This window comes from Drosophila miranda, chromosome 3 (assembly GCF_003369915.1).
Source record: "Drosophila miranda strain MSH22 chromosome 3, D.miranda_PacBio2.1, whole genome shotgun sequence".
NCBI lineage: Eukaryota > Metazoa > Arthropoda > Insecta > Diptera > Drosophilidae > Drosophila > Drosophila miranda.
The window spans coordinates 4,127,967-4,152,799 of NC_046676.1; the positions used below are offsets into that span (position 1 = coordinate 4,127,967).

The following is a 24,833-nucleotide window of genomic DNA, read 5'->3' on the forward strand; positions in this document are numbered from 1 at the left end:
TATGTGCATGTTTTTGTACACATGGAGGCATGCATGTATGTACATGTTCGAGCTAGGTTCCAGCTGATAAGCAGTTTCATTATTGTATCTATGTTTGTATTGTATGTATGTAGCTTGCCCCAAGTTCAATGACAGCGGCAGCCCCATAAGCTGCACTTTTCGGGTGTGTACCCACATCAGAATCGTGATCGGCATCCTTTATGTCAGCCATATGCTTTTCATTTTCATTTGCACGCTGACTGTCTCGCTTGCAATGGGCGATGGGCGATGGACGAAGGGATGGGGTGTCTCATACTCATGGTAAATATTAATTATAACTTAATATGTGTGATCTTAAATGCACATAAGAGTACAGCTCGCAATGAGTAAAATCCCTCGCCGATCAATACGAATTATACAGTCCAGTCCCCTCTCCATGGTGACTGTAAAGAGGCGAATTTGTTTGTATTGTACACAGGCTCTCACACTTTCCTGAAATGCACACAAGAAGATCCACCGTACGAAATGGTCGAAAACAATCTGGAACAACCATGTGCAATATAGTACTTCGCTGGAGAAAGTGGTTTCAGAAGGGCATAAATTTCTTCCAGATACTATCATCACGTTGGTATTGCATGTATGCATGTGTTTCAATGCTTATTTACTGGTCTTGAGTTTCAAGTGTTCTTGGTTCTTGGTTTTTGGTTCTTGGTAATACCACAAACAAAACAAGCACAGATTAAAGTTCAAAATATGTGCATATTTACATAAATATACGTTTGAACTGTGCATTGCTTCTGACAAATATGTAGGGTGGACGAATACAGTCAAGCACCAGACAGTCCGAGGCAGCGACGGCAGCACGAGCGCAATTCATTCGGTTCGGAGTTGTCGGGGAGTGAAAAGACGTACAAAGTTCGGTTGCACGCATGATCTCGTCTTAGTTTGTATTTAGCGTTGCGGCAGGGATTACGGAAATAAAAAATATTTGTGCAGATAATATAAACCAGTAATTATTAAAGCTTACAACTTGGCACGACCTCAGCGACAGATATCACATCACACCAGTTTCCCTCGATTCAATCTCTCAAGCATGCAGAAGTAGATACATATGTATCTATCTGAGAGCGGACCGAAAGAAAGCGCGAGACTTCGCCGGGCTTTATTTTATAAATATAAGTTCGCGAGAACGCTAACATAAGCGAACGTGAATGCGAGTATAAAGTGCCCGAGTGTGTGCGTAGAGAGCGTCAATTAAATTCAATAAATCATAAATAAGTGTGTACTAAATCCTGCTTTTTGAGTGGCTTGTGTGACTGTGACTGAGCGACTCTGTTTAAAACTGTGATTTAATGGCATGTTGGAGCTCGCAGAGCGCGAAATAAATTAAAGAGAAATTACGAATGAACAAAATTTAATTTTTAATGAATTTCGATGAAATTTCAATCACCAACTTCAACTAAAATGGATATCTGCCGTCTCTGGATACTCGTGTCGCTGTCCCTGCAGTTGCATCTGCTGCCAGGCCTACTGGTTGATGCCTTTAACTTTTCGCCGCGTGCAAACCTAGTGATAGGCGCCCCCCAACATTTGCGTTTTCACTTGAACCAAACGCGCAGCTCCTACTTTGGATACACCCTGGTGATACGTCCAACCAGGTAAGTTGCATAGAGGCAGGGGAGTGAAATGTTTGTACATATGTAAATAATTCGACAAACACCCCGGCCCAGTGTGAATATATACCATGCACACATTTCGATAACTGACATACGTTCCCTTCCGTTCGGTTGATTTGCTTAAAGACAACCAATTCTTTTCAATTCCGTACTTTGAGTCACCACCTTTGTCAATATTTTAAGACTTGTGGCACATGGAAACAAAAGTTGAGACATATATGTACACATACATATGTACGAGTAGACAGTTTGGAGGTGTTAAAGATGGGATTGACAAAATTAGAAAAGTTCTGGTAGAGCCACTTTTATTTGTTTTGAGCTTGACGAGTAGCGTGCTAAAACCGCAATCGTAAATGGCTCCATGGCGGCAAGTGGATATCTTTTCCCCGCCATCAATCTCGACTGGGCAGCTGCATAAACATGCCCCAGCAACTAATAATACAAGTAGAGTAGGAAAGCCTCAGCCCGAAAACCACTCAAAAACAATATCACTTCAGACAGCAATATCTAAAAATAACAACAAAAAACTGGCTTCAATTGCCATCAGTTTCAATTGCCACAGATCCGAGATCTCGTCTCGGCTTCGGCGACGATCCACACAACTGACAAACTCCAACACTTTTCTATGTGTTTTTGGGCGACCTACATACTTTGTAGGTATGTACATAGGTACTTCGTATTATATGATATGTAGACCTGATGGCGGCGACTTTTGCTCAGAAATGACATCACACACCTCAGAGGACGGCTCAAATCAGAAAGTTTTAAACACAAGTAATACGAGATACGAGATACTCTTCTTTTATGGGTTCGTTCTCATTCTCAACATTATTGAAGAGAATTATCAATGTGTGGTCAAATCCACCCACATTCAAAAGTATTTTTGTTAATTGAAGAAAGATTAAAGACATGAATTGCATTTTCCTTTGTTTAGAATCAAACAGAGATTTGTTAATCTCGTTAGAAGCTATACCATATTACACCATTTACCATTGCCACAAAAAACCTGTGAGGCTACTTGGTACAATTTCTTCAACCGTTCCCCAGTTCCCTTAGTTTTTTTTTATTGCTGGTACTTTACCAGATACAAATTACTGATGCCATCATGGAGTACGCTAGCCTAATTATGTACGGAAATTGCGCGTAAAATCACGGCAAGCTGCAATTTATTTCACATCAATTGAAGTTGACCAAAATTAAAAACTAATGTTGGTTTCTATTGCTTCCTGGAGAGCAGCGGGGTACCGAGTATAAACATATTAACATTTCCACGGACTGTGGTCACTCGAGTCCGAACTGTCAAAAAACTGCACGGGGAAATGAGTGTCGCCATGCAACCAATACAGGCTGCATGAGTCACACAAGTTTCCAATCAGAATCCGAGTAATGGGGGTACTACGGCGTCGGCGAACGCAACAGCTGCATTCTGTATCGCAGCGGCGCCTCATCCATCCCCATGCCCATGCCGAAGTTCCTCCTCCCCTCCCACACCGACTTGACACCACACAAATATTTTTAGCCGCTTTTCTCCTGGTCATTAAACCCGATTTCGAAAAAACCAACAAACCAAAATCGCTGCAGCAGGGTAGCGGGATAGCTTTTGTTCTTGAACATTTGTTGGCCGCTGCTCCTGAACTCATGTCGCTGACGATGGAGCGAAGATTTGTGTGGTCCCAACGTGGCTTATTGCCCATTCAAATAAACAGTTCATTGTTTAAACAAAGCGAGCATCTTCGGTGCACTTACAAGGGCCAGGCATGGGATCGGGGTAGGGTATGCGTGTGAGACAGTCTACATGGTATGACTCACTCTTGGGGAACAACGGAACAAGAAGTTCCGCTCAGCACATATCGCACATCCAGACTTCTTCGTTGAAACAAAAACAAAACTGGGCTGGCTGTTTTCATTCCCTTTCCTTTTCCTCCGCATTAAGACATTTTGGAGCCGGTAGCCCGTTTGCCATGTGCCTGTGACTCGCAACCGGTGTTGTCACATTAGCTACTATGTTATATTGTTGGCGAGCATAATCGTATCTATGTACATAGTATGTATACCCTAGGGACCATTTGGCATCGTCATTGGCGCTGACTAATCCGAGGAGTTTTTTCGGCTTACAAAACTAGGAAAAACACAGATGTTGGATATCTTAATAGTTCGTATCAATTAAATCCGGCATGAATCAGGTGTGAGGCTGTTCGAAAACTACCCACCCACTTGTGTAATGATTGCAATGAATCTGTTTCGCTAAAATCACTAATATTGTGGATAAAAATTGACAAAGATACTCCTCGAAGCAGTAGCTCTCCCGCGAACCGATTTCGAAATCTGGATGAGCGACAACGGTAAAGTGAGTAATCAGTGAGAGGAGAGAGAGAGAAAGAGAAAGAGTTTGTTGGTTTGGTTCTCTCTCAGCAACGGCACAAACTGGCCCAGTCGGGCTCTCTATACCTCGCGTTCGCGTTTGCGCTCGCGCTCTCATTGAGGTAGTCGTCGGGTGGTCGGGTCGGGTACTTGATTATTCGACTTTCATCTTTCATTCGATGCGGACGCGGTTCTCCACGTCATTCAGTGCTAGTGCTAAGACAGCGTGATAGTGATAGTGATAGTACACCTAAAATCGAAGTTGTCTAGTTTTAACCAGTATATTTAAACAATAGTTCGAAAAGGCTTATACAAGCTGCCTACAAGTGCGGATATGGCGCGGCAAGGTCACTTGTCGATCCTGACTCGGGATGTATTGCTGCTGTTCTGCTGTCTCGCGGGCAGCGTAGGGGCCTTTAACTTATCCCCTCGTCCGAATAGGCAGATAAACGATCCACAGTTCGCCACCGCTTTGCCCAAAGTGCGTGCGTCATATTTTGGTTATACCATGAGCCTGCGACCGAATGGGTAAGTGGGCGGGGAAGACTCTGGAAGCTCTGAAACTCCGCGACTTTGGAGCTGCTGGGTGCGGGCAGCGACAGCGGGAGGGGCGTCCGTTAGAGTAAACAGGTTGTGCATTGCGTTCGGATGATTCACTCTGGCGGCAATCGAACTCCGAAATAGTAGCAGTAGTAAAAGTGAATGAAAATGTTGAGAGGAGAGGTTCAGCGACAAAGAAGCACAGTTCAGTGCAAAACTTTGAAGACCGTGTACAAACGATGAAGTCATACTCTCGATATCAATTATCTACACATAACGAGGAGGTGACTGCATAAACATATTTTGTTTTTAGATACCAGCTCTGCCTTGCCCCCACCGGGTGGGTGTATGAGTCTGGAGCGTTGGCATCGGGTAGAGCTGGAAACTATGCAAATATTCGCTCTGTCGCACGTTCGTACCTTTGTCGGATGTACTATGTCAAATTAGTGGCACAAGATTCGTTCTTTTCAAGCTAAAAAAATAGTCAATGCCAATTTGTTATCAACCAACGTTGCCAGCTCCGTTTTCTGCGCTTTACGATAAGATTGCCTGCTGCCACAGTCAAACGCCGCTAAGTTAAAAGCGCTAGTGATAAACCAACTGTGATTGACCTGTTGCACATCGCAAATACTCGTACGCTTCGACTCCAGGCGAATCAGAAACCGCACCCGATGGGCAGTCTCATATGCTATCTCGTTTTCCACTTGAGAGAAATTTATATGGAAAAATCGACTAATGAATGATACATAGACAATAACTGCCTCCAAAGTCTGACTAATTCGATTCCCCTTGTCTCGTTTCAGTGTCATTGTAGGAGCCCCGCGCGCCCAGTCGTCCCTGGAGTCACAGCGCCAGATCAATGAGACCGGCGCCATTTACAGGTGCTCCTTGAGTACCGGTTCCTGCAACCCATATGTCCTCGATCCCAATGGAAACCGAGACGCTCCGTTCAGCGAGTACACCTACGACTCGGAGCGAAAGGACTTCCAGTGGCTGGGTGGCTCGATGGACGGCGGCACTAGCGACGCGGACAAGCTTCTGGTTTGCGCCCCGCGATTTTATGCTCCCAGCACAAAGGATTACCATATGCATGGAGTATGCTACTGGGTGAAAAACACCCTGGCTGGCAGTCCGGAGCACGTCAATCGGATTTCCCCGTTGCGGCTAAAGACGGATCAGGTGGTGCAGGAGAACAACGAAATCAACTTCTACTACATACTCGGCGAGCTGGGACTGAGTGCTCATGTTTCGGACGACAACAGCAAATTTCTAATTGGTGCCCCGGGCATATATACCTGGAAGGGATCGGTGATACTCTATGGGCGAGTTGACCCTGCAGAAAACCCAAGCGTCAGCCGGCGCGACACGAGCAGCGCTCTGCGCCGAAAGACTCGGGAAAGCGACTCCAATGACTACACACCCGACAACTTTGTCCCGGAAATTCCCAAGCCACAGAACTGGGGTCAACAGGATGACTCCTACTTTGGCTATTCTGTGGCCTCTGGTTACTTTGACAGCACGAACCTAACCACTCTGCTGTACGTGGCCACCGCTCCGCAGGCCAACAGACAATCCGGCGAGGCATATATATTCGATGTTCTGGGCAAGACCATAAAGAAGTTCCACGTGTTCCGTGGAGAGCAGTTTGGGGAGTACTTCGGCTATTCGGTCCTCGCCGAGGATCTCAACGGCGATGGAAGGACGGATGTGGTGATTTCAGCCCCCCAACACTCCCAGGAAGACTCGCACGACAACGGTGCCATCTATGTTTTTATCAACAAGGGCTTTGTGAGTATGAGTATGGCTTTGTGAGCCCCGCCTCGTTAGGGCACCGTAATAACGTGACTAACCCAAAATAACCTAAAATGCTATCGATTGCAGTTCAATTTTGAGTCGAAACTGCTGCGATCGCCCATTGCCAGCAAGGCACGCTTCGGGACTACGCTGACCCGCCTGGGAGACATTAATCACGATGGCTACAATGGTTAGTCGTTGTACTTTCGTCTATTTCGGACTGGCTAAATTAGTTCGTTTCCGCTTTTGAACAGATATCGCTGTCGGGGCGCCGTTTGCGGGAAATGGATCGGTTTTCATCTACCTGGGTAGCGAGCACGGTCTGCGGAACCAGCCCAGTCAGCGGCTGGATGCGCCTTCGGGCAAACCTTCAAAGTATGGGGAACATATGTTTGGCCATGGCCTCTCCCGTGGGTCCGATATCGACGGCAATGGATTTAATGACTTTGCAATCGGAGCTCCGAATGCTGAGGCCGTGTATTTGTATCGTGCCTATCCTGTTGTCAGGTTAAAAGCTACTGTAAAATCACAGTCGCGTGAAATCAAGCCGGAGCAGGACAAGGTGGCAATCACAGCCTGCTACGGAATAACCACAACGGCCACAGCGCCGGCAGTCCAGAAGCAGGAGATGACCATACGCATCGTCATCGACTCACAGTTGAAACGGGCCAAGTTCACTCAGACTCAAAGCCATGAAATGAGTTTCACAGTCGACGCAGGACTGACTGAGCAGTGCCAAGTCTTTGAGTGCGTTGTGCGCTACAGCGAGAAGGACATATTCACACCCATCGAACTGGAGATGCACTACGAACTAACAAAGAAAGTCCCTGATTCTGAGGGTGAGATCAAAGCTCTTACAAATGGTATAGTGTCATTATTATTGAAATTTCCCAAAATTTTGAAGATTTCTGCGAGACCTGTGTCGCTGTTGATCCCGCAGAGCCGAAGGTCTACACTGAGAAGATCATATTCAGCACGGGTTGCGCAACTGATATTTGTATTGCAGACTTACAACTGAAAAGCAAGGATGTGAGGTAACCCCGATCAGTTTCCATTTAGTTTGGTAATATTCTAAAAGAGTCTTATTTTATAGCCCTACCTACACCTTGGGGAGTGGCAATACTCTCCGCTTGAACTACGAGATCACCAACAACGGAGAGACCGCCTATCTGCCACAATTCAATGTAACGAGCGTGCCCCACTTGAGCTTTGCTCAGATACCGGGCAATTGCCGGGTTAGCGACACTGGAATGGTCTGCGATCTGAACCGGGGGCGACCGCTGGCCAAGGGAGATAGGGATGGCATTACTATTAGCTTCGATGTAAGCTCTCTGAGTGGTTTAGCACTTATAATAAACGCCGAGGTGTTCAGTACGGGATATGAAAAGAATCCCATGGACAACAGGCAGACCAATGTGATCAGCCTGAGGGAGTACACCGAGATAGACGCCACTGGGTAAGGAACGTGTGGCCTGTACAGGCAAAGAATTAACATACGTTTCTATTGTCTTTTGACAGGGGCCAAATAAATGGCCAAATTGACTTGGAACACTACAAAAACTCCGCGGAAATAATCAACAATTACGAGATTAAGAGCAATGGCCCCAGTATTATCGACGACTTGACATTGTCCTTTCATATACCTATAGCGTATAAAATTGCTGGATCAACTGCCATCATACCCATCATCAACATGACCACATTGAAGATGCAGGCCACCTACGATGCTCAGTTGCTGGGTATAGAGCTGTTCGATCAGAACAACACCATGCTCATCCTAGATCCAATAGAAATTTCCTCCACGCGCGGCATCCAGAGTACGGAGCGAACGGTGATTAGACAGAATGGACAGGGATACGATATTACCACTAGTGGGCATATACACCAGTCTTGGCAAGAGCTCGACTCTGATATGGTGGCTACCGCTTCCATGACGCGCAAGCGGCGTGATCTCAAAGCGGTGACTGCCAACCGCGAGCAGTACGCTCGCATCTCAAACGCCAAAGCGCACGACCTGCTCAGCGAGGACTTTAAGGGCAAGTTGCCGGTGAATCGCACAATTGTATTTAACTGCAGGGATCCAGACATGACGATCTGCATCCGAGCCGAGATGCGTGTCTACAACTTTAGAGCGGATAAGCCTGTCAACCTGAATGTTCGTTACTCTGTTGACCTCAATGAAGTCAATGCCATTTTATTGGATCCATGGGAGTACTTTGTCATCCTGACCGATCTGGACTTGTTGAAGAAGGGAGACCTGTCCGGCAGCTCGTATTCCATCAATCGGAAGATTGAGCCAAATGTGATATCCAAACATCTGCAGTCACGCCTGCCCATCTGGATCATAATTGTATCCATTATCGGTGGCTTGCTTCTGCTCTCAGCGATAAGTTATGCCCTCTATAAGGTGTGTATCCCATTGTAAATAATGTTTAAGGCCCTAACTCACAGCTTTGCTTCGTCCTCTTTTAGTTCGGGTTCTTCAATCGAGCCAAAAAGGAAGAACTGAATAGACTGGTGAATCAGAGCCCCGACGAACCCGAGGCTGAGAACCTAAATAGCGACGGTAATAACTAACTTTATTCAAGAGTTTGGCCGAAAACAAGCTGCAAATTTCAGCAGATACCAAATCCTAATATTATTACTTGAAGACGCCATTACAAATTGTATGTTTACTAAGTATGTGTGTTCTACATGCATTTAAAAAGAAAGCGAAATCGATTTACGATAGTCCTCACAATTTATATGAAAGGGTGCAACTTTTAAACCGCGAAAGCATTGAATGTTCTTGTTGGTTTGACTTCCTAGTGGTCTACGATAAGTGCCTTGCAATTTGTATTTTACCGACAACTATTTTATATAAAAAAGTGCCTCGTGTGCAACACAGACTTGATTGCCATTTGTTGTAAATATTTATTAAACATTTGTAATAATAAATTTTTTGAATAGTTTTACTAGTTCTAAGTAACGTTACAAGGCGACGTAAAAGACTTTATTAAAGTGTAAACAACTGTAAAACCGAAACTAGATTATTTTGAGCACAATACAGCTTTTGTATAAACTTTTATGGTATTATTTTAGGGGAAGTATTAAATAAAAATTCATTTTATATTACATGACAAAAAAGATGGCTTGTAACAGACGGAACTGATTGATTTGACTTGTGTGTGTTATAAAAGTGCACAGGTAGAATATCTAAATGATCCGTGGAAAATTTCCAAACAATTTCCACATGTAGTAATTAAGAAAAGTGATTTTTATATTGAAAGAAGACGAAGTTTCTAAAAGCGTTTTGTGAGCGCACTAGAAATAATAGACGGTTTATGTTCATTTATGTGGCGTTGTGGTCGAAAACAGCCGGAACAGAACTTCGACAAGTTGGGACTTCTTCCTTAAAAATGCTTAGTGTTACAAGTGTATTTTAAGTTGATATATAATAACTAGAATCAGTAGTTCTTCAATCAAATGCACAGCTATATTAATTAATTATATATCTCTTAAGACTAATTATAGTTTTCGCACAGTGTGGCCCAACATTAAAAGTTTAGCGATAATTTAAAACAACATTTATTTGATATACACAGAGACATCTAAAGCAGCCGAAAAAGGCAGTTTTATATACACTGAATACACACAGTTATTTCTTACGAACAAGTAAAATGGACTAACTAACTGGTAACCTTGCAGAACGCACACTATACGATAATTCTGGCAGCCACATACCTATGCTAATACATATGCATATAAAAACTTTGATGTCGTAGTGAAAATTGTAGTTGGGATCGTACTAATGGGTTCAAGGTGCTCACAGAAATACTATTAAGTACATTATGTTGAATTGAGTTTCAAATTTTGTTAAGGTAAGTGTAAATATCTACATAAATATATGCTTGGTTAGGAGAAGTTCGTGGCTGGTAAAGTAGTGAAGTTGCTCAAGATATGTATGTGTGTTTACGTGAAAATTGCATATGTACGAGTAACACTGACTAAGCCTAAGCATTTGTAGGAGTGTTGAATATGTATTACCACTAATTTTAGCAAGCCCATATACACTCAATTGGTGGCATTTCGAAAGTATCTACAGATGTCTTCTGTTAAGGTGAAAGATATATTTCCACACAGAAATGCGTCCTTTTAATATTGATTGATATCCATGTTTTCGCATGTACCAAGTATGCATATGTATATATTATGTATCAACAATGAAATCTTCTAGTTAAATACTTTTATAAAAATACAGACAATTTGTGAACTATGTATTGTCAAAATTATTAATTCGCATCTAATTTTCAGCTCCCTCGAAAGTCTCAATCTTCCATCCATTCTATGCCTCCATCAGTGCTAGTTTTTCAGCGGCTTTAGCTTATCACCGAGCTCCGATGATTAGTACTTTAATAGAGCCGTGCTAGCCAGGCTAGCTTAAACCACAAGTAACAGTACATGATGACTATACAACACATATTCCAGCTTCCAACCTCAATTGGACTATTCAGAAATGGTCTTCACCTTCAATTTTTCTAACACATTGTCTCGTTATACGGCGGGTCCTTTTCAGATTCAGTGCTGCTTTTTATGTTGGATGACAGCTTGGCGATCTCATCTTGCACCAGATGCGTGCTAATCTGCGGTATGGAGAGAGCCGGGTTGCTGTTTTTCGCCGAGGACGTAGTGGACAGGCCTTCGCCATCGCGGGACCCCTCTGTGCTGGAGCTGCTTTCCTTGAGTACGTTCATTCCCAGCTTGCTCGTATGAGACTGAGGCTTTAGCGAGGAAATCAGTTTGACCCTGGCCTGGGAAACAGTTGCTGCATCTAAGCCCGATTCTGGTATGGCCATAGCCTCTGCAGTAATTTGCGCTTGCTGTGGCTTGCCCTTGTCGAGGCTAAACTGTTTCTTCAGCAGCATCGGGCGTGTTGGTACAGCTGGCGGTGCCTGCATCGTCACTGGCGCCGAGCATTGGACTCCGAGCTCTGGACTCTGCAGCGAACTAGAGCTCTCGTCGCGCAGCTGCCTTCCATCGGCCGCGCCAATGGAAGTCGTGCGAATGGGCTGGTAACGCGCGGCAGTTCCGCCAGCAGCACCAACGCTTATGGAAATTCCCGTCGCCGAATGCGAGTCGCAGGCATCCAAAGAGGGCTCCGCAGTAAGTGAGGGCGTGTCCACGTTGTAGGAGCCGGTGAGCGAGGTGTTCGTCTCGTTGGAACTCTGCTTGATGAAGCGATACGGATGGGCAGAATAGTCTGTTTCAGTACTGGAGTTCTTCTGCAGACTTTCGCTCGATTTCTTGAACAGGCGTCCGCTGCTTTCGAAGGGTGGATTGAGGAAGTCGCTTGTGGCTCTCGAGGGAACCAGAGGTGACGGATATGTCTGCTGCTCCATTGAGGAGTTGCGCTGCCAGGGGCGCTCGTTTTTGAGCTGAAACCCACTTGAGACTGCCCCCATGGCACTGCAGCTACCTGCTCCACTTGTATCGCTGCTGTCTCCGCCACCTCCGCCGCCCCCCATGAGATCAACCTCAGCTGAGGGCTTCGAAGGCGACAGCTCCACGGCAGTCTCTCGACGCAGTGGATAGCGATGGCTGTAGTCCACGGATATGACGCTCTGTTTGGGAATATCGAGAATGTTACAAATTTGCCAAGTTTTCCCAGCGATAAGCTTTTTGAATGAGATACCTCAAAGGCCTCGGCGCTGGCATCGATGGATCCACGTGCCTCGAACAGGCCCTCTAGTATTCTGTAATCGTTCTCCTCACACTCCTTCAAATGCTTCTTCTCTTGTAATGCCGCGGCTTCTGCGCGCGACATTTCCGTCTTGGGGCGATCCAATGAAGCTATCAGAAGAAAATGATACATTTTATAATACAAGTTTGGAACGGCAGACCTGCTCGACTGACAGGTGCTGCTTTGAAGGCGGCTAAAGCAAGGCAATGAAACGGTAGTGAGCAATCACCCGGTTAGTTATTCACACATTTCTCACGGATATACATATTGGTTTCTCTTGGACTCTGGTTACGGCTACGTTACGAAAAAAAGTGGTAATGGGAAATCGAATTGTGACCTTGTGCGCCCCAGGCTCTGCACGAAGCTTACCTTTGTTACTCTGCAGGGAGACCGTTGGCGAGGCAATCATGTGGCAGACGCTCTCCAGCTCATCAGTGATCGACGTGTACTCGCTGTGCAGTTTCAGCAAGATATTTCTTGAGGGTTTCGCATGCAATACTGATTTACCTAAAGTTCGGAGTTCGTGGTTAGGTTGAGAATGCGTAAGAGATAAATTGGGTGCGAGAGATAGTGCAGCACAATAGTGCTGGTAATGCAAATTTACGGGGCCAAATCGTTTTGCTGGATTGGTTGGATCGTGGTTGGGTTATGATGGGCTTATTGGGAGGGCATGAGGGTTAGTAGCCAGAATTTAGAGCGCAAGTCTGTGGCCGGGTGCGTAAGTGTATCGTTTCTCGCCTCAATACATACCCGGATGTGTGCTGCCTGCAGCCGCTGGCGGCGCGTCCTTGTCACTGTCCGGCTCGGACTGAGTCAGGCTCATCTGGCGACGCGACAGCATTGTCAGCTGGTTAAGGCTAATGTGCGATCGGTTTATGTCCGCGCCGGCCAGCGAATACGTCTCCGAGTTGCGGCGGCAGAGCGAGACTGTGCGCTGGCGCAGCGCTCGATGCCTGGCAGCTGTATGCGATTAGAAGTATACTTTTATAGAGGGTCGCTACTGCGCTACAGAATTACAGTACAGAGCAGTAGAGGAGAACAGATCAACGCAACATAACACAACACAAAGAGTGAACGATAGCAAATGCAATCGGGGAAGCAGTTGATTAGTGGCCGGCTAGGAAATTACCCTCAAAGTTGATGTCCGGGGCCGCATCATCGGAGTTGTCGCCCCCGACGAGCGTCTGGTCGTCATCGTTGGTGCCTAGAGGTGTCAAGGTGTCCTTACTCTCCGTGCTGGCCCCCGTGTCCTGGCGCACAGTAACATATGGAGTGCGCTTCACCGTCTCACAGGTAGAGGGACGCTGCGATAACGGCAGATAGATATCCGAGTCTGCCTCCGACTGCATCGATGCCTTCCGCACGACCTGCTCGTTGAGGGCCTCCCGCGACTTGACCACTTCATCCGGCTCCTCCGGCAAGGGCACCACCTCAAAGTGGGTGCCTTCGTCGAGGATGTAGGCGTCTGGACGCACCTCCGTTAGAGAGCGATTAAAGCGGCGTCGGTTGGTCACCTAGTTCGATATATTCGAAGCGGGTTAACTGAGGACTGAGAAAACATAAATAACTAAAGCGAACCTGCAAGGAATTTACATTCAGGCCGGCACCTAGAACAAGCGGCACTGCAGCGCCTCCACCACCGCCCCCTCCATTTCCTGAGCTTCCACCGCCGCCATCGGTATCCGACATTGAAATGGTGCGAATGCGATGGATTTCAGCTGGAATGTTTATCGCGGAGCCGCGCATGTCATCCGTACCTACCGTGTGTGTAGACATGAAGCGATGTATGACCGCCAGGTGGGACAGTATCTGTTCGGACGACTCCTCCATCTTCCGCAAACGAAATTCAATGTTCTATAAAGTGAAAGAATACAAACAATACAGCGGAGTGAGGAAAGCTTCCGTCAATGGCTTGCACCAGCTGCAGCATGAGGAGCAGCACAATGAACGTTCCGAATGGACATGGCCATGGACATTTTCAATTCCAATCGTGCCAATACCCATGTCAATGCGCGGAACAGAAATCGTATTAGATATTTGAATAAAGATTCAAACCAAAGATTAGGATGCTCTGAACTAGGGTGCGGAGGGTAGGGGTGTAGGAGATGGAGACGCACCTGCACAGTAGCTGTTTGTATGTTCTCCTTTTGATTGATGTCCTCGATTTTCTGGGACATGGTCTCGACCCGGTCCGTTGTGTTCTTCACCCGCTCGTCGGTGGACTGATTCAATATTATTTCCTGTTCGTGGAAAAAACCCTCCACGCATTCCTCCTCAAAGTCGTACAGTCGTTCCAAGTCATCCTTCTCCAGGAACAGTTTGAGACCATTGTCCCGCTGCACCTCCAATCCTGTGGGACAGGACAGTCGATAAGGAGGACATGTGAGTCGCAGAGAACAAATTGAAATTCAGGAAAGCGATACAATGGACAACAGTAACAGCAGCACCGGGGGAAATGCACAATAGAATATTAATTCACGAAAAGTGTATGTACATTGTGTACATCATAACCCAATTATACGTTGTTATTGTTGTTATTGTTGTTTTGTACGAGTATAGTATGTTCCATAGATGATTTTATACAATGGAAGTGCGTATACGAGCAAGTAATATGGTTAGACACAGAGTTAGAGACACAGCGACGTTGAGTGTTAGAGCAGGCACGCCAGGGAGAGAAGTTAGATATTGTACAATCGAATGAAGCATTCAGATATGATAAACTCACAGGGAACAAAGCTAAACTTGCTCATGCCGGGCTCACCTTTCGCTTTGCGCACACAGTACTTTAGCAGGGAATAGAAATGGCAAAAGGCAATGAAAGGCGGCGGCAGGACGGGCTTCTGCTGGTACTCCATCACCACCGTGAATCGCTGGAACATCCAAACCTGCAATCATCAGAAGATTTTGGGTTGAGTCGAGTTCGGAGTTCGGCCAAGTCCTTGAAGTTGTCGCATTCGTACCTGATGTGACACCGAGTTCACCTCGTTGAAGATATTGTTGAACACGGCGATGAGCAGATTTATCAACAGAATATTGGCAATCAACAGATACATGGACATCGTTATCGGTGTCACCCAATGGCCTGTAATCAAATTAATATGGTCATTCCCGCCAGAGAGCCAGAGCCCACGTCGCCCAACTTACCCGTCACGCAGGCCGGCTGACGCGGATCCTCGCCGCAGGGAGGGTCAATGTCGTCGGCAAACACCTCCCCGTACAGCATGAAGTAGGGTTGGTAGGTGACCTGGACAACGATACGATGATAGATTAAAATCACCATTAAATTGGCAACTGCTGCGCGGCGTCCACGCTCCACGCTCCACGCTCCACGGTGAGCAAGAGCAAGAGCAAGAAACGGCCGGATCCAGAAACGGCCAGGGTAATTCAATTTTCGCCTTTGGCTCAACATGAATGCAAGTTTACACATCGAAACAGAGTTTTGGTTATTTTAGCCATCAGTGGCACACCTATGTATGTGTGTGTACACCCATATACATACATGTGTCTATCTGTGTCTTTTGCGTTTGTGCGCTTGTGTGCGGGATGCAATTTAGTTTGATTAGTAGTTGTCCTGGCTGTTTTTCTTTTCATATCAGAAGCAGCATGCTACGTGCTATTTACATGTTTTTTATGGGTCATAGCGGGAAGTCGACTTTCCGCCTCATTTGCATATCGCAGCATCACGGGGAACAGAACGGCTTGATTGGTTCTTTGAAACGTCAAAGTAAACATAAAACAGTCGCAGCAATCATTGTCCCTCTTGATTAATTGTACTGGATTAAACTGCTTGACTCGACTTTGAATATTTTCGATTTCTCTTTGTTTGAAGTCAACCGAACGGAAAAGATGCGACGGGAACAATTAATATGGCAATGCATTCTCATGCGCCCACAAGGTTGGGCTCACATTTTGCATGCAATATGAAAATACTAGGAATGTACACACAGACTTGTAGTTCTACGAGTATAAAGATTAAATCAATAGTGAAGTGGAGGGAGACCTTAAAGCTGACAGTCGATGGGTGCATAAATCAAAATAAGGTTTCATATGCATGAATATTTACAAGCGCAATGAGTACACACATTTACCTAAAGGATGCAAGAACAAAGAGTTTAGCGAACACATCATGCAGAAGTTTACATTTGAAAATCTGTACTGTTGAACCAAATTATTTGATGCCCCCTCTGCAAATTCAACCAAGTTGCATGCATTTTTGGCTGAGGGAACGAACGGCCGTGAATTCGCTCCTTTTAATGCTAGTGGAAATGCATAATATACTTGATATACTTGATTGGGCTTAGGGCTAAGAGTGGAAATAATACAAAAATGCTTGCTTTTGGGCAGAAGAGAGGAAAAGGGCGGTAGAGATAGAAACAGAGACAGAGACAGAGACAGAGAGAGAGATCAGAGCAAAAGGGGATAAAGGCACTATACATGTACATATATAGAAAACGAAGTATCAAAGAAGGGGCCAACGAAGAACGTAAGAGGGGGGTTGGGGGTTGGGGGTTGGGGAATCGAAAAAACTGAAATTTGCACACAGATCTTTATTAGGACACAACAACGACTATCTATAGACAGTTGGCCACAAACACACTTATGTAAATCGCGAAGGGGGGACGCGGCTAGAGCATGCTACAATCGGCTCTCTAAATAGCAAACCAATTTATTGTTCTCATCTTTGTTAATTTGTACATTTGTTAAATTTCCGCCCGACAAGTGCCCATGCTCAGCCGAATTGAAAGTTGTGCCTGTTGGTGCATGTGGCGCTGGTGTTGCAGCTGAGCCTGTTTCTGGTGCTGTTGCTGTTGCTGTTGCAGACGATAGAGGTCGCACTGTAGACGTGGTGGTGGTGGTGGTAGCGGTTGCCGTGGGCGACGAGGCCGTTGCATGGCCGCGATGATAGCCGGCAGCAAAGGAACCGGGGCTGAAAGTGGATCCGTAACCCCCTCCGCGGGCATTGTGTGAGCGACTACTGTGGCCGAGGGCACCCGGAAATCCGGGGGCTACAATTGAGCCGGCAATAACCTGGCATTTGGTATTTGGAAAAAGTTGAAGGGCGAGACGAATCAAGGCAAATGCAAATTCAAGAAATATGCGGGAGTAAGTGTTGGGTGAAATGTAAATGGGATAAAATGAAGGATTTGTTGCGCCAGAAACAAATGAAAGATGGAAAGAAAGAAGAATACAAGAATACAATACGAGATACAATCAATTGAAATCAGCGTTAGTTTGATCAAATTTCACAAGATCTTTTGATCGTCGTAGATAGCTAATTATCATAAGCTAAAAATGGTAAAAAAAGTGAGTCGAATTGCGGGGCAATTCTCAAAACTACGTATTAACGTTCTGCTTGCACCACTACTGAGGAACTCAAGCCAAAAACTTGCTTCTCTTGCTATTAAGTAAATGTATGTACTCCGGGTCGTGACTCATAGTTTAAAGCTGCAATAGAAACCAGCGTCAGTGTGCACAGATCATACGGACACACAGTACACACAGAGTATATGTGGGTGGGTGTGTTTTAGAGGGGCAAGCTCTCGCGCGCTATCACTCTCAGCAGGACATGGGTCAGTTTTGACGTCAAGTACACCTACATATGTACATACATACATACGTATTTACAATCAGCGAATCGCACTCAGCGATCGCACACCCGCTCGGATGTCGGCAGATGTCGTCTGGCTTACCTCTCTGATCAGCCGCCAAGTTGGCTCGCTGTTGGGGTACAGTATGGCCTGACGGCTGACGCCGAAGCTCATCAGGACGACAGCCAACAGGACGACGAAGTATATCATGTTCTTGACCATTTTACCCATCATGGTGACCAGGGGACCTGCAACAGATGGACCTCCGCGGATGAGCAATTAATCATCCCACGCTGCCTTGCTTAACTTACCAAGATATTTATTGACGCCAAGGATGTTCAGTATGCGCAGATACCAGTAGATGCTGTCCACGCAGTAGATGACTCGTCCGATGTCCATTGTGTTGGGGCGGAAGCGGAATGCCAGACCAATGAGGAAGAGTATTATGGCAGCTCCGTCGCACGGGTTCCACATGTTCCACGCCCACACAGAAAATTTATGCCTGCCCGCCGAATTCCCATCAACGGATCCCATCGTCGCCAAGGACATAGCGTTTATTCAAGCGTGAGAAGCACACATTTCCCGAAGATATTGAGAACAAAAAGTAATGAAAATGCGTACATCACCGTAGTCCGTCCGGACTCATATGTTCCCATCGTGCATCGAGAGGTGACATTTAACACCTTGTTTTGCGGGGAAGAGGAGAGGACTACTTACGTAATGGCCACTGGCTCCGAGGATATGATTTCGCGAACCTTCTCGAATCCCAGAGTCGTGATGTAAGCTATCGAATACCACTCCTGCCACCGCGGCACCGGTCCCATCTTGACCAGAACCGTGAACGAGAACATTATCAGAAAGAACATGTAGGCAATCTGCAACGGAAGGGTGGTGAAATAATTTTAAATATCAGACAACCCCCTTGGTCAGACATTTCGGAAATGAAACCCACTAGCTAGCGGGATAGTCATTTACGCTACGCTACTTACCGAATCAGCCCAGAACTTGGTAATGGGGGCTGTGTAAAACTCGTGGAACTTTTTCTTCAGGCGCAGGGGCTGGTGCTGCTTGATTTCGTTGTACTCCGACAAGTTGAAGAACTCCCGGAACTGCGCGGGATCTGAGTCAGTGAGCGAGACCTACGGAGAAACGCCAACGAAATTAATCAGCGTGCTGAGCCTAGTGTGCGTAAAAGCGTAGAGGTACACTATTTGGGCTTAATTAAATCATCAATGTGCAATGAAACATCCAAAAAGAGAGTGGAGATATAGTACATTGGGCAATTGCGTATACGACTACAGGAATGGCCGAGGAAAGTGTGATCTGATTGGTGTTCTTTCTAGTTAATTTTCAGTTATGTATGGTTTGCTATTTATATGCGTGTTTAGTTTTCATACACAGCATGCAACGCAGAGACGCGGAAACGCAGCTGCACGTATAGTTTAAGCAGGATGCAAATACAATAGCCTCTCCTTGGGGCTTCTCGAAGAGTGATTACGTACAAAAATAGCGAAAAACACTGCACTACTTAGGCAAGCCGACAAGGATGATTTAAATTTTGGCTACGAATATGTCCAATTGTCGATAAACAACTAAGAAATGAGCATCCCAAGAAGAACAAGGAATAAGGCTTAAATGGAAGAAATTCTAAAACTAATTACAGATGTGCCATTGAAAATAAAAATACTTTTGGGAGAGAAACTCAATCCGGGATCAACTAACATTGGAGGGTGGTTCTTCCGCTCCAGCAGTGAGATTGACCTGTAAATTGATATGATACCAGGACTGAAACTTATTAAAACAACATATGGGGAACTTTACGTGAAGGATAGTATGGATGTGTGTATACTGTATCTTAGGTGCTGGAGTATGAAATCATTGGTCATAGTTCGCAAATGTCAGGGTGATGCGAGTACTTATAAACTATGGGGGTTACCTACGGGATAGTGTTCCCTAGAGGTGTTTACGATTCTCAACAAAATATACAAAAATACAAATTTAGGGTGTCGTTTCGTATGTAGTTACGGATTTTTGGGATTGGGTAAATTGGAATCTCATCCTGTTCTCAGTGCAAGTTTTCGATGAAATTGTTGGTGTGTGAGTGTTGGTTTGCTTCGTGTTGCAGTTTAAGTGGTCAGATTACTCACTTTGCCATTTTCGTGTACTTTTGTATCGCGTACTGAATAAGTATCCGCCAATAGAGCCTGTAACGGTTTGGGCACATTTTTCGCATTTATCAGAGAGGGTATTTAATGGTTAAATTTTAGTTCCACATCTATTTGCCATGGACTTTGGACAAAATACTTGAGTTGAGATGAAGAGTTGAAATGGGTGTGTGTTGAACCGATTAGCAAGGAAAAGATTTATCATAATGATTCTATATTACAAGGAAATGGCTTAAAATAAAAGTATGACTGCCAATAATTTATTCCCAAATAAGAGTATAACCATTCGCATTCCACAGATATACGTACAAATACATAATAATAAACACCACCATCAAGAACTACACAAGCGCCATGACTGCCCGAAGTAGTATACTGTGGACACATCGAGAATCTACCTTTAAAGATTTTGCAACAATTGGATCCCCGGTGAAAGGATTTTCCCCGTGTGTGGAGCGTGCGCACAGTGGGGACAGCGATGGAAATATGATGATAATACAGATTGGGTGTTTGTGCAGTGCTCGCGTAACTGAAAAAAAATATTTGCACAAGTGCAGTGCCAGAAGGCAGCCTGACACTAACGGACTGAAAGTATAGCGTCATGTGTGGCTCTGCTGGGATCAATGCGATTCGATGACGGGGAACGTGGGGGAACGTGGCGGTGATGTGTCCAGCTTATTACTTAATTGAAACCAGTGGCGGCTGTGCTGCCACTAATATCTGATATCATTTCTCCGGCAATGGTATTTCGCACTTAACTCGGAGCCAAGCAGGGAAAATGGAACATTTTATGGAAAGCATTAGAAGCAAAAGGACACTTGTTCGGACACTTACGTCTGTTGAATTAGCGTCGCTTTTATAGGAGGGCGAGCTGGTTTCAGCTGCTATGAGCTTGCACTTTAAAAAATATTCAAATGATAGTTAGTCAGAAAGTCAAAAGGTTCGGTGTGTGTGTTTTAAATGTATCCGTGTAACCCCATGCCACGTCACCACAATTAATCCCCCGCAACACACGCTAATGGGACGCGCATGGCAAATGCCGAGGGTCTTCAGAAGCGCCTCTAAAAATAATTTAACTTCTAAGATACCCTCTACTCGGTATCTATTATTACCACTGAGGGTTCTTAGCGGAGGCGGAGAAGAGCGTGGCCAAATGTCTGATGTACATGATCTACATCATGGTCGACATAGCCATATCCGACCCTTTTCCGCCTTCTGCAAAGAAACTTTTAGCACGCAAACTCAGCGAGCTGTAATTTCATTTGTGTTCTTATAACTTCAACGAAATTATAAAAACCGGGTGACTATCCTTAGTTACTTCTCTATTTAATTCTCTGTGTAACAATCGACTTTGTCAAAACTCTCAAAAATACTATACAATAATAGTTAATACCGAACCGCTCGTTGCGAATGGTCTCTGGTCGTATCTTTCGAAGCGAATGCTTCCGTTTGCTTATGGGAAATTTGTACAGCGAATGAACGTCCTTCGACCATTCGTAGACTTAGCCAGAATGTGGCATAGTTGAGCTCGAACATGTCTCCTATCCCGCCTAAGCATTTTCCTATCCAATCGTTACTATAAAGCCCTGGCAGGGCTTAAATCCAATTAAAATATATAATATTTACATACACATACCAAATAACGTTACTGAAATCGAATAACATTTGAAAACTAAAAACATATAAAGTACAGAGCGACTAAAGTCGGTTTTGGTAGCATACATAATACATACAGTAGAAAAAAACACAAAGAATATGTAGGCACAGTGCTCAGACACCAAATCAGAGAAAGAGGTAGAGATAGAGAAAGAAAACGAGAAAGAGAGAGAGAGAGATAGAAACAGCGAGCAGCAAATAGAAGATACATATGTATATCCAGGAGTATGCATAGACGACTTGTACAGAAAACACACAGGAATTGACTTAGATCAGTTGAGCAATTGTTACTACCTTTTCGCGATTATAAGTGTTCGCGCCCATCCTATATCTCAAGGAAATGGATCTTTTGGCTTTTAAAAGGGCGCTCTACAAACAGATAGATTTGGATTCGGAAAGCGTTTGGTTAGGAGTGGTGATGAATAGCAGAGCGGCATCTCGTTAATGGTATATAAGTGGTAAACTTTAGTTGGTAAATTAGTTGAATAAATTTAAATTTATAAACTGAAAGCTGACGCTGAAATGTGTAAGGCACACTCAGGATTGGCACATACAGACAACACAAACAAATGTAATTCAAGTTTGAAATTAGTTATATATGAACAGAAGAACAGCGGCGTATAAATTGAACTGCTGATTGATCTACCTCGGCATCGGGCTGGGAGCGATCCGAATCGTCATTGTCCAAGTTTTGGTTCTCCAAGTGCTCCTCCTCGGTTTGCGGCATTTGCTGGAGCTCTTCCTTTGACTTGAAGTCCAGCTGCCTGATGTACAAAGGCATCACCAAGCCCAAGATGACCTGCACACAAGATACAATTTAATCAAAGAATCAAAGATTCAGCTGGCTCGGCCATTGCTAGAAGTCGCACCTTGAAGTTGGTATTCTTGCGGGTGCGTAGGCCGCCCATCCAGAGATCGGCCAGGATGACCTGACTACAGGGGTGGGCAAGGAGAGCCCGGTGATTCGCCGCCACGGCCAGTGACAGGCAGCTCTGGTTGGACCACGAATGCAGCTCGCAGGTGAGCAAACGTTGCGCCTTCTCCGCGTCCTGGCGGTAGCTGAAGTCCAGGAGCTTGTTGCCTGCACCAAGTATGAAGCCGGAATTCGATTGGCAAGTCAGCCGCAAGGGTACTTAGCACTCACCTTTGCTCTCGAACTCCTTGGCATAGGAGCGCAGCTCCTCGTAGATCTCTGTGTCCAAGTCGTCCTCGGCCGCCTCATGCGCCATGGCCTTGTAAAGTTTGCAGGAAACCAGTGACTTGGCTAGTGCCTCCTCGCCGTGCGTCCACATGAGCAGAGCCATTTGCTGCCGCTTGGTCAGAACGGCCCAAATCTGCAATCGAACTTCCGTTAAAAAACTCCCTGGGAATTCCCGGTTGGGTGAGCTCTTACCAGCAGCTCGTTGAACGGGAACTCGAACAGCGCCATCTCCGAGGTAAACGGCAGCAGTCCCGTCACCAGACTTAGTGAATTGGCTCCCGCATACCTTTGGTATTGATATGTCGAGGACTTCCGGCAGGCGTTGGCATAGCTGTTCATGACCTTGGCGTAGATGGGACGGAACTTGCGGCGCGTGTAATAGGACCTGCAGGATACACAGACGGATATTTAATCTAATACTCGTGCTATTGGCTACTTTTTAGACCCCCAAACCCCCAGACTCACAGACAACCAACCGGGTACAACCAAACGGATAATGAAAGCCCTCCAATTCACATTCTATTATGTGTACCCATTTCATTGTTTGCTGGCTACTCGATCTGCCTTCCAGGCTGAAATTTGAATATAATTTTGGTTTTCTTGTCTAGGCCCGTTGTGTGACTGCCTCTTCCACGAATACTAGGACTAAGCCAGAATGGGAGGTAAAAAAGTAATAAGCCTACGAGTACTGCTACTTGACGCAACAAACAAGTCCAATGGCCTGGCATAATCGGCATTCGCAAGGACTTGTAGGCGTTTAATGCGTTTAATGCAGAGCATCAAGAAAAACAGCCATCAAATATTTATGTCACATCAAATGGCGAATCAATTGATTTTTCTACCAAGCTAAGCCGAAAGACACCCATTGGCCGTTGGCCGTTGGCCGTTGCCCGTCGGCAGCACACAGCAGCCAAAAGGGCAGCTCCATTTGTATTTTGTGTTAATCTAATCGCAAAACTTTAATGCTTTTAATTACGCCCAGTGCCCCTTGACTCCGCTCCTTGTCTGCTCTTGCTGTTGAAGACCGAATTTAAATGTCTAGACCCTTTGAATCGGAGCAAGAAATCACACGAGTACCCCAGCCCAAGAGAGCCCCAAAAGGCAAAGGGCCTAAGTCCGTAATTTAATATATAAACAGAACAGCTTCGACGCCGGCTCATAGCTTAGATAGCATTTGCCATTTAGATGGCCATTTGTCTGATAACATTCCACCGATGACGAGGGAGGAGTCCGGGACCTCTGATCGAAACACAAACGTGGCAAACAGCACGTTGAAAGTAGGGTGGGATAGTGGATACTTAGTGGAATAAAAAGAGCAGCTAACAGCGAACACCGAACACCGAGAACATACAAAAGGCAAGAGGCAAGAGGCAAGAGGCAAGTGGTGTCAAATTAGTTTGCAAGCAAACCCCATCAGAATGGCTGGCTATGCTTGAAGATGTTTATTCAAAAGCAATAAAGACGACTTAAGGTTGAGCTGCCGACATCAGGATTCAGCCGGACTGGACATATAGATGGGTTCATTGAAAAGGAACAACCGTTAAGGGGCACCCGTTGGAAGGCCCGAGCACAGCTCAAATCTACTTCAATGGAAAATTAAAGCTAGCACTTTAATTAGCATGTGTTAAAAGCCTCCTCACCATAGAACCTCAGAGCCTTTTGGGGATTTTTGAAAGTTGAAAACTCGCCCCATACAGGGTTCAGCAAGGGTCAACAAACCTTCTCAGCATGCATTTGACTCTTTTTTAAATTGAGTGATCCCAGATCCCGGTCAGCTTCAGCAACAACGATTTTTTATTGAAGCCACAAACAAGTTGCTGGGAAATCCCTGGCTGAGCCAAGGCATCCGCACTTTATGGGAAAAATTAAAAATCTTAGGGCGCCCGCACATTTTTCGCCTCGCAGGCTAAAATGTTAATGCTGCATAATTAAGGGACGTGTGGCTGACGCCTCGCTCCTTTGCCTTTCGTCCGTAGTCGCATTTCCCATATCAACATGACAAAGGAAGCTCTTTTCACTTGCAATACAGCTTGGTGTTCAGGAATTTTTGTGTACATTGATGAACAAATTTGATGAACAAACTTTCCGACTCCCAGTTCAGCCCACCACAAGTGAAGGCCATCCATGGGGCGAACGAAATGCTTAGCCATCTCG

General features: G+C 45.4%; 2 protein-coding genes across 25 annotated transcripts in view; one reads left to right on the forward strand and one right to left on the reverse strand.

Moving 5' to 3' along the window:
- The first annotated feature begins 853 nt into the window (after positions 1-853).
- Positions 854-9,911, forward strand: LOC108158475 (integrin alpha-PS3). Of its 2 annotated transcripts, none has more exons than XM_017290779.2 (8): positions 854-1,637; positions 5,360-6,344; positions 6,438-6,540; positions 6,605-7,189; positions 7,255-7,384; positions 7,444-7,806; positions 7,869-8,757; positions 8,823-9,911. In XM_017290779.2, the coding sequence occupies exons 1-8, from the start codon at positions 1,414-1,416 to the stop codon at positions 8,925-8,927; spliced, it is 3,384 nt and encodes a 1,127-aa protein (XP_017146268.1). In that variant the 5' UTR covers positions 854-1,413; the 3' UTR covers positions 8,928-9,911. The 2 variants fall into 2 exon arrangements, with proteins under 2 accessions (XP_017146268.1, XP_017146269.1); XM_017290780.2 differs by lacking the exon at positions 854-1,637 and adding an exon at positions 4,172-4,544.
- LOC108158472 (transient receptor potential cation channel trpm) overlaps positions 9,902-24,833 on the reverse strand; it is a 40,030-nt gene continuing 25,098 nt past the window's right edge. For 6 of the 23 annotated variants that reach the window (XM_033390792.1, XM_033390791.1, XM_033390794.1 and 3 more), the window contains 21 exons: positions 22,872-23,064; positions 22,623-22,812; positions 22,348-22,559; positions 22,125-22,277; positions 21,773-21,847; positions 19,805-19,861; positions 19,380-19,418; positions 18,647-18,796; positions 18,375-18,532; positions 17,969-18,159; positions 17,760-17,905; positions 15,214-15,313; positions 15,030-15,151; positions 14,831-14,954; positions 14,187-14,419; positions 13,648-13,923; positions 13,199-13,583; positions 12,820-13,029; positions 12,439-12,576; positions 12,022-12,179; positions 9,902-11,950 (listed from right to left, as the gene is read on the reverse strand). In XM_033390792.1, the coding sequence (XP_033246683.1) occupies positions 10,868-11,950; positions 12,022-12,179; positions 12,439-12,576; positions 12,820-13,029; positions 13,199-13,583; positions 13,648-13,923; positions 14,187-14,419; positions 14,831-14,954; positions 15,030-15,151; positions 15,214-15,313; positions 17,760-17,905; positions 17,969-18,159; positions 18,375-18,532; positions 18,647-18,796; positions 19,380-19,418; positions 19,805-19,861; positions 21,773-21,847; positions 22,125-22,277; positions 22,348-22,559; positions 22,623-22,812; positions 22,872-23,064 (4,393 nt within the window). In that variant the 3' untranslated portion in view covers positions 9,902-10,867. Of the gene's footprint in view, positions 11,951-12,021; positions 12,180-12,438; positions 12,577-12,819; positions 13,030-13,198; positions 13,584-13,647; positions 13,924-14,186; positions 14,420-14,794; positions 14,955-15,029; positions 15,152-15,213; positions 15,314-16,611; positions 17,098-17,759; positions 17,906-17,968; positions 18,160-18,374; positions 18,533-18,646; positions 18,797-19,379; positions 19,419-19,804; positions 19,862-20,656; positions 20,720-21,772; positions 21,848-22,124; positions 22,278-22,347; positions 22,560-22,622; positions 22,813-22,871; positions 23,065-24,833 lie in introns of those variants that run through there. The other 17 variants (XM_017290766.2, XM_017290768.2, XM_017290769.2 and 14 more) reach the window with 12 other exon arrangements.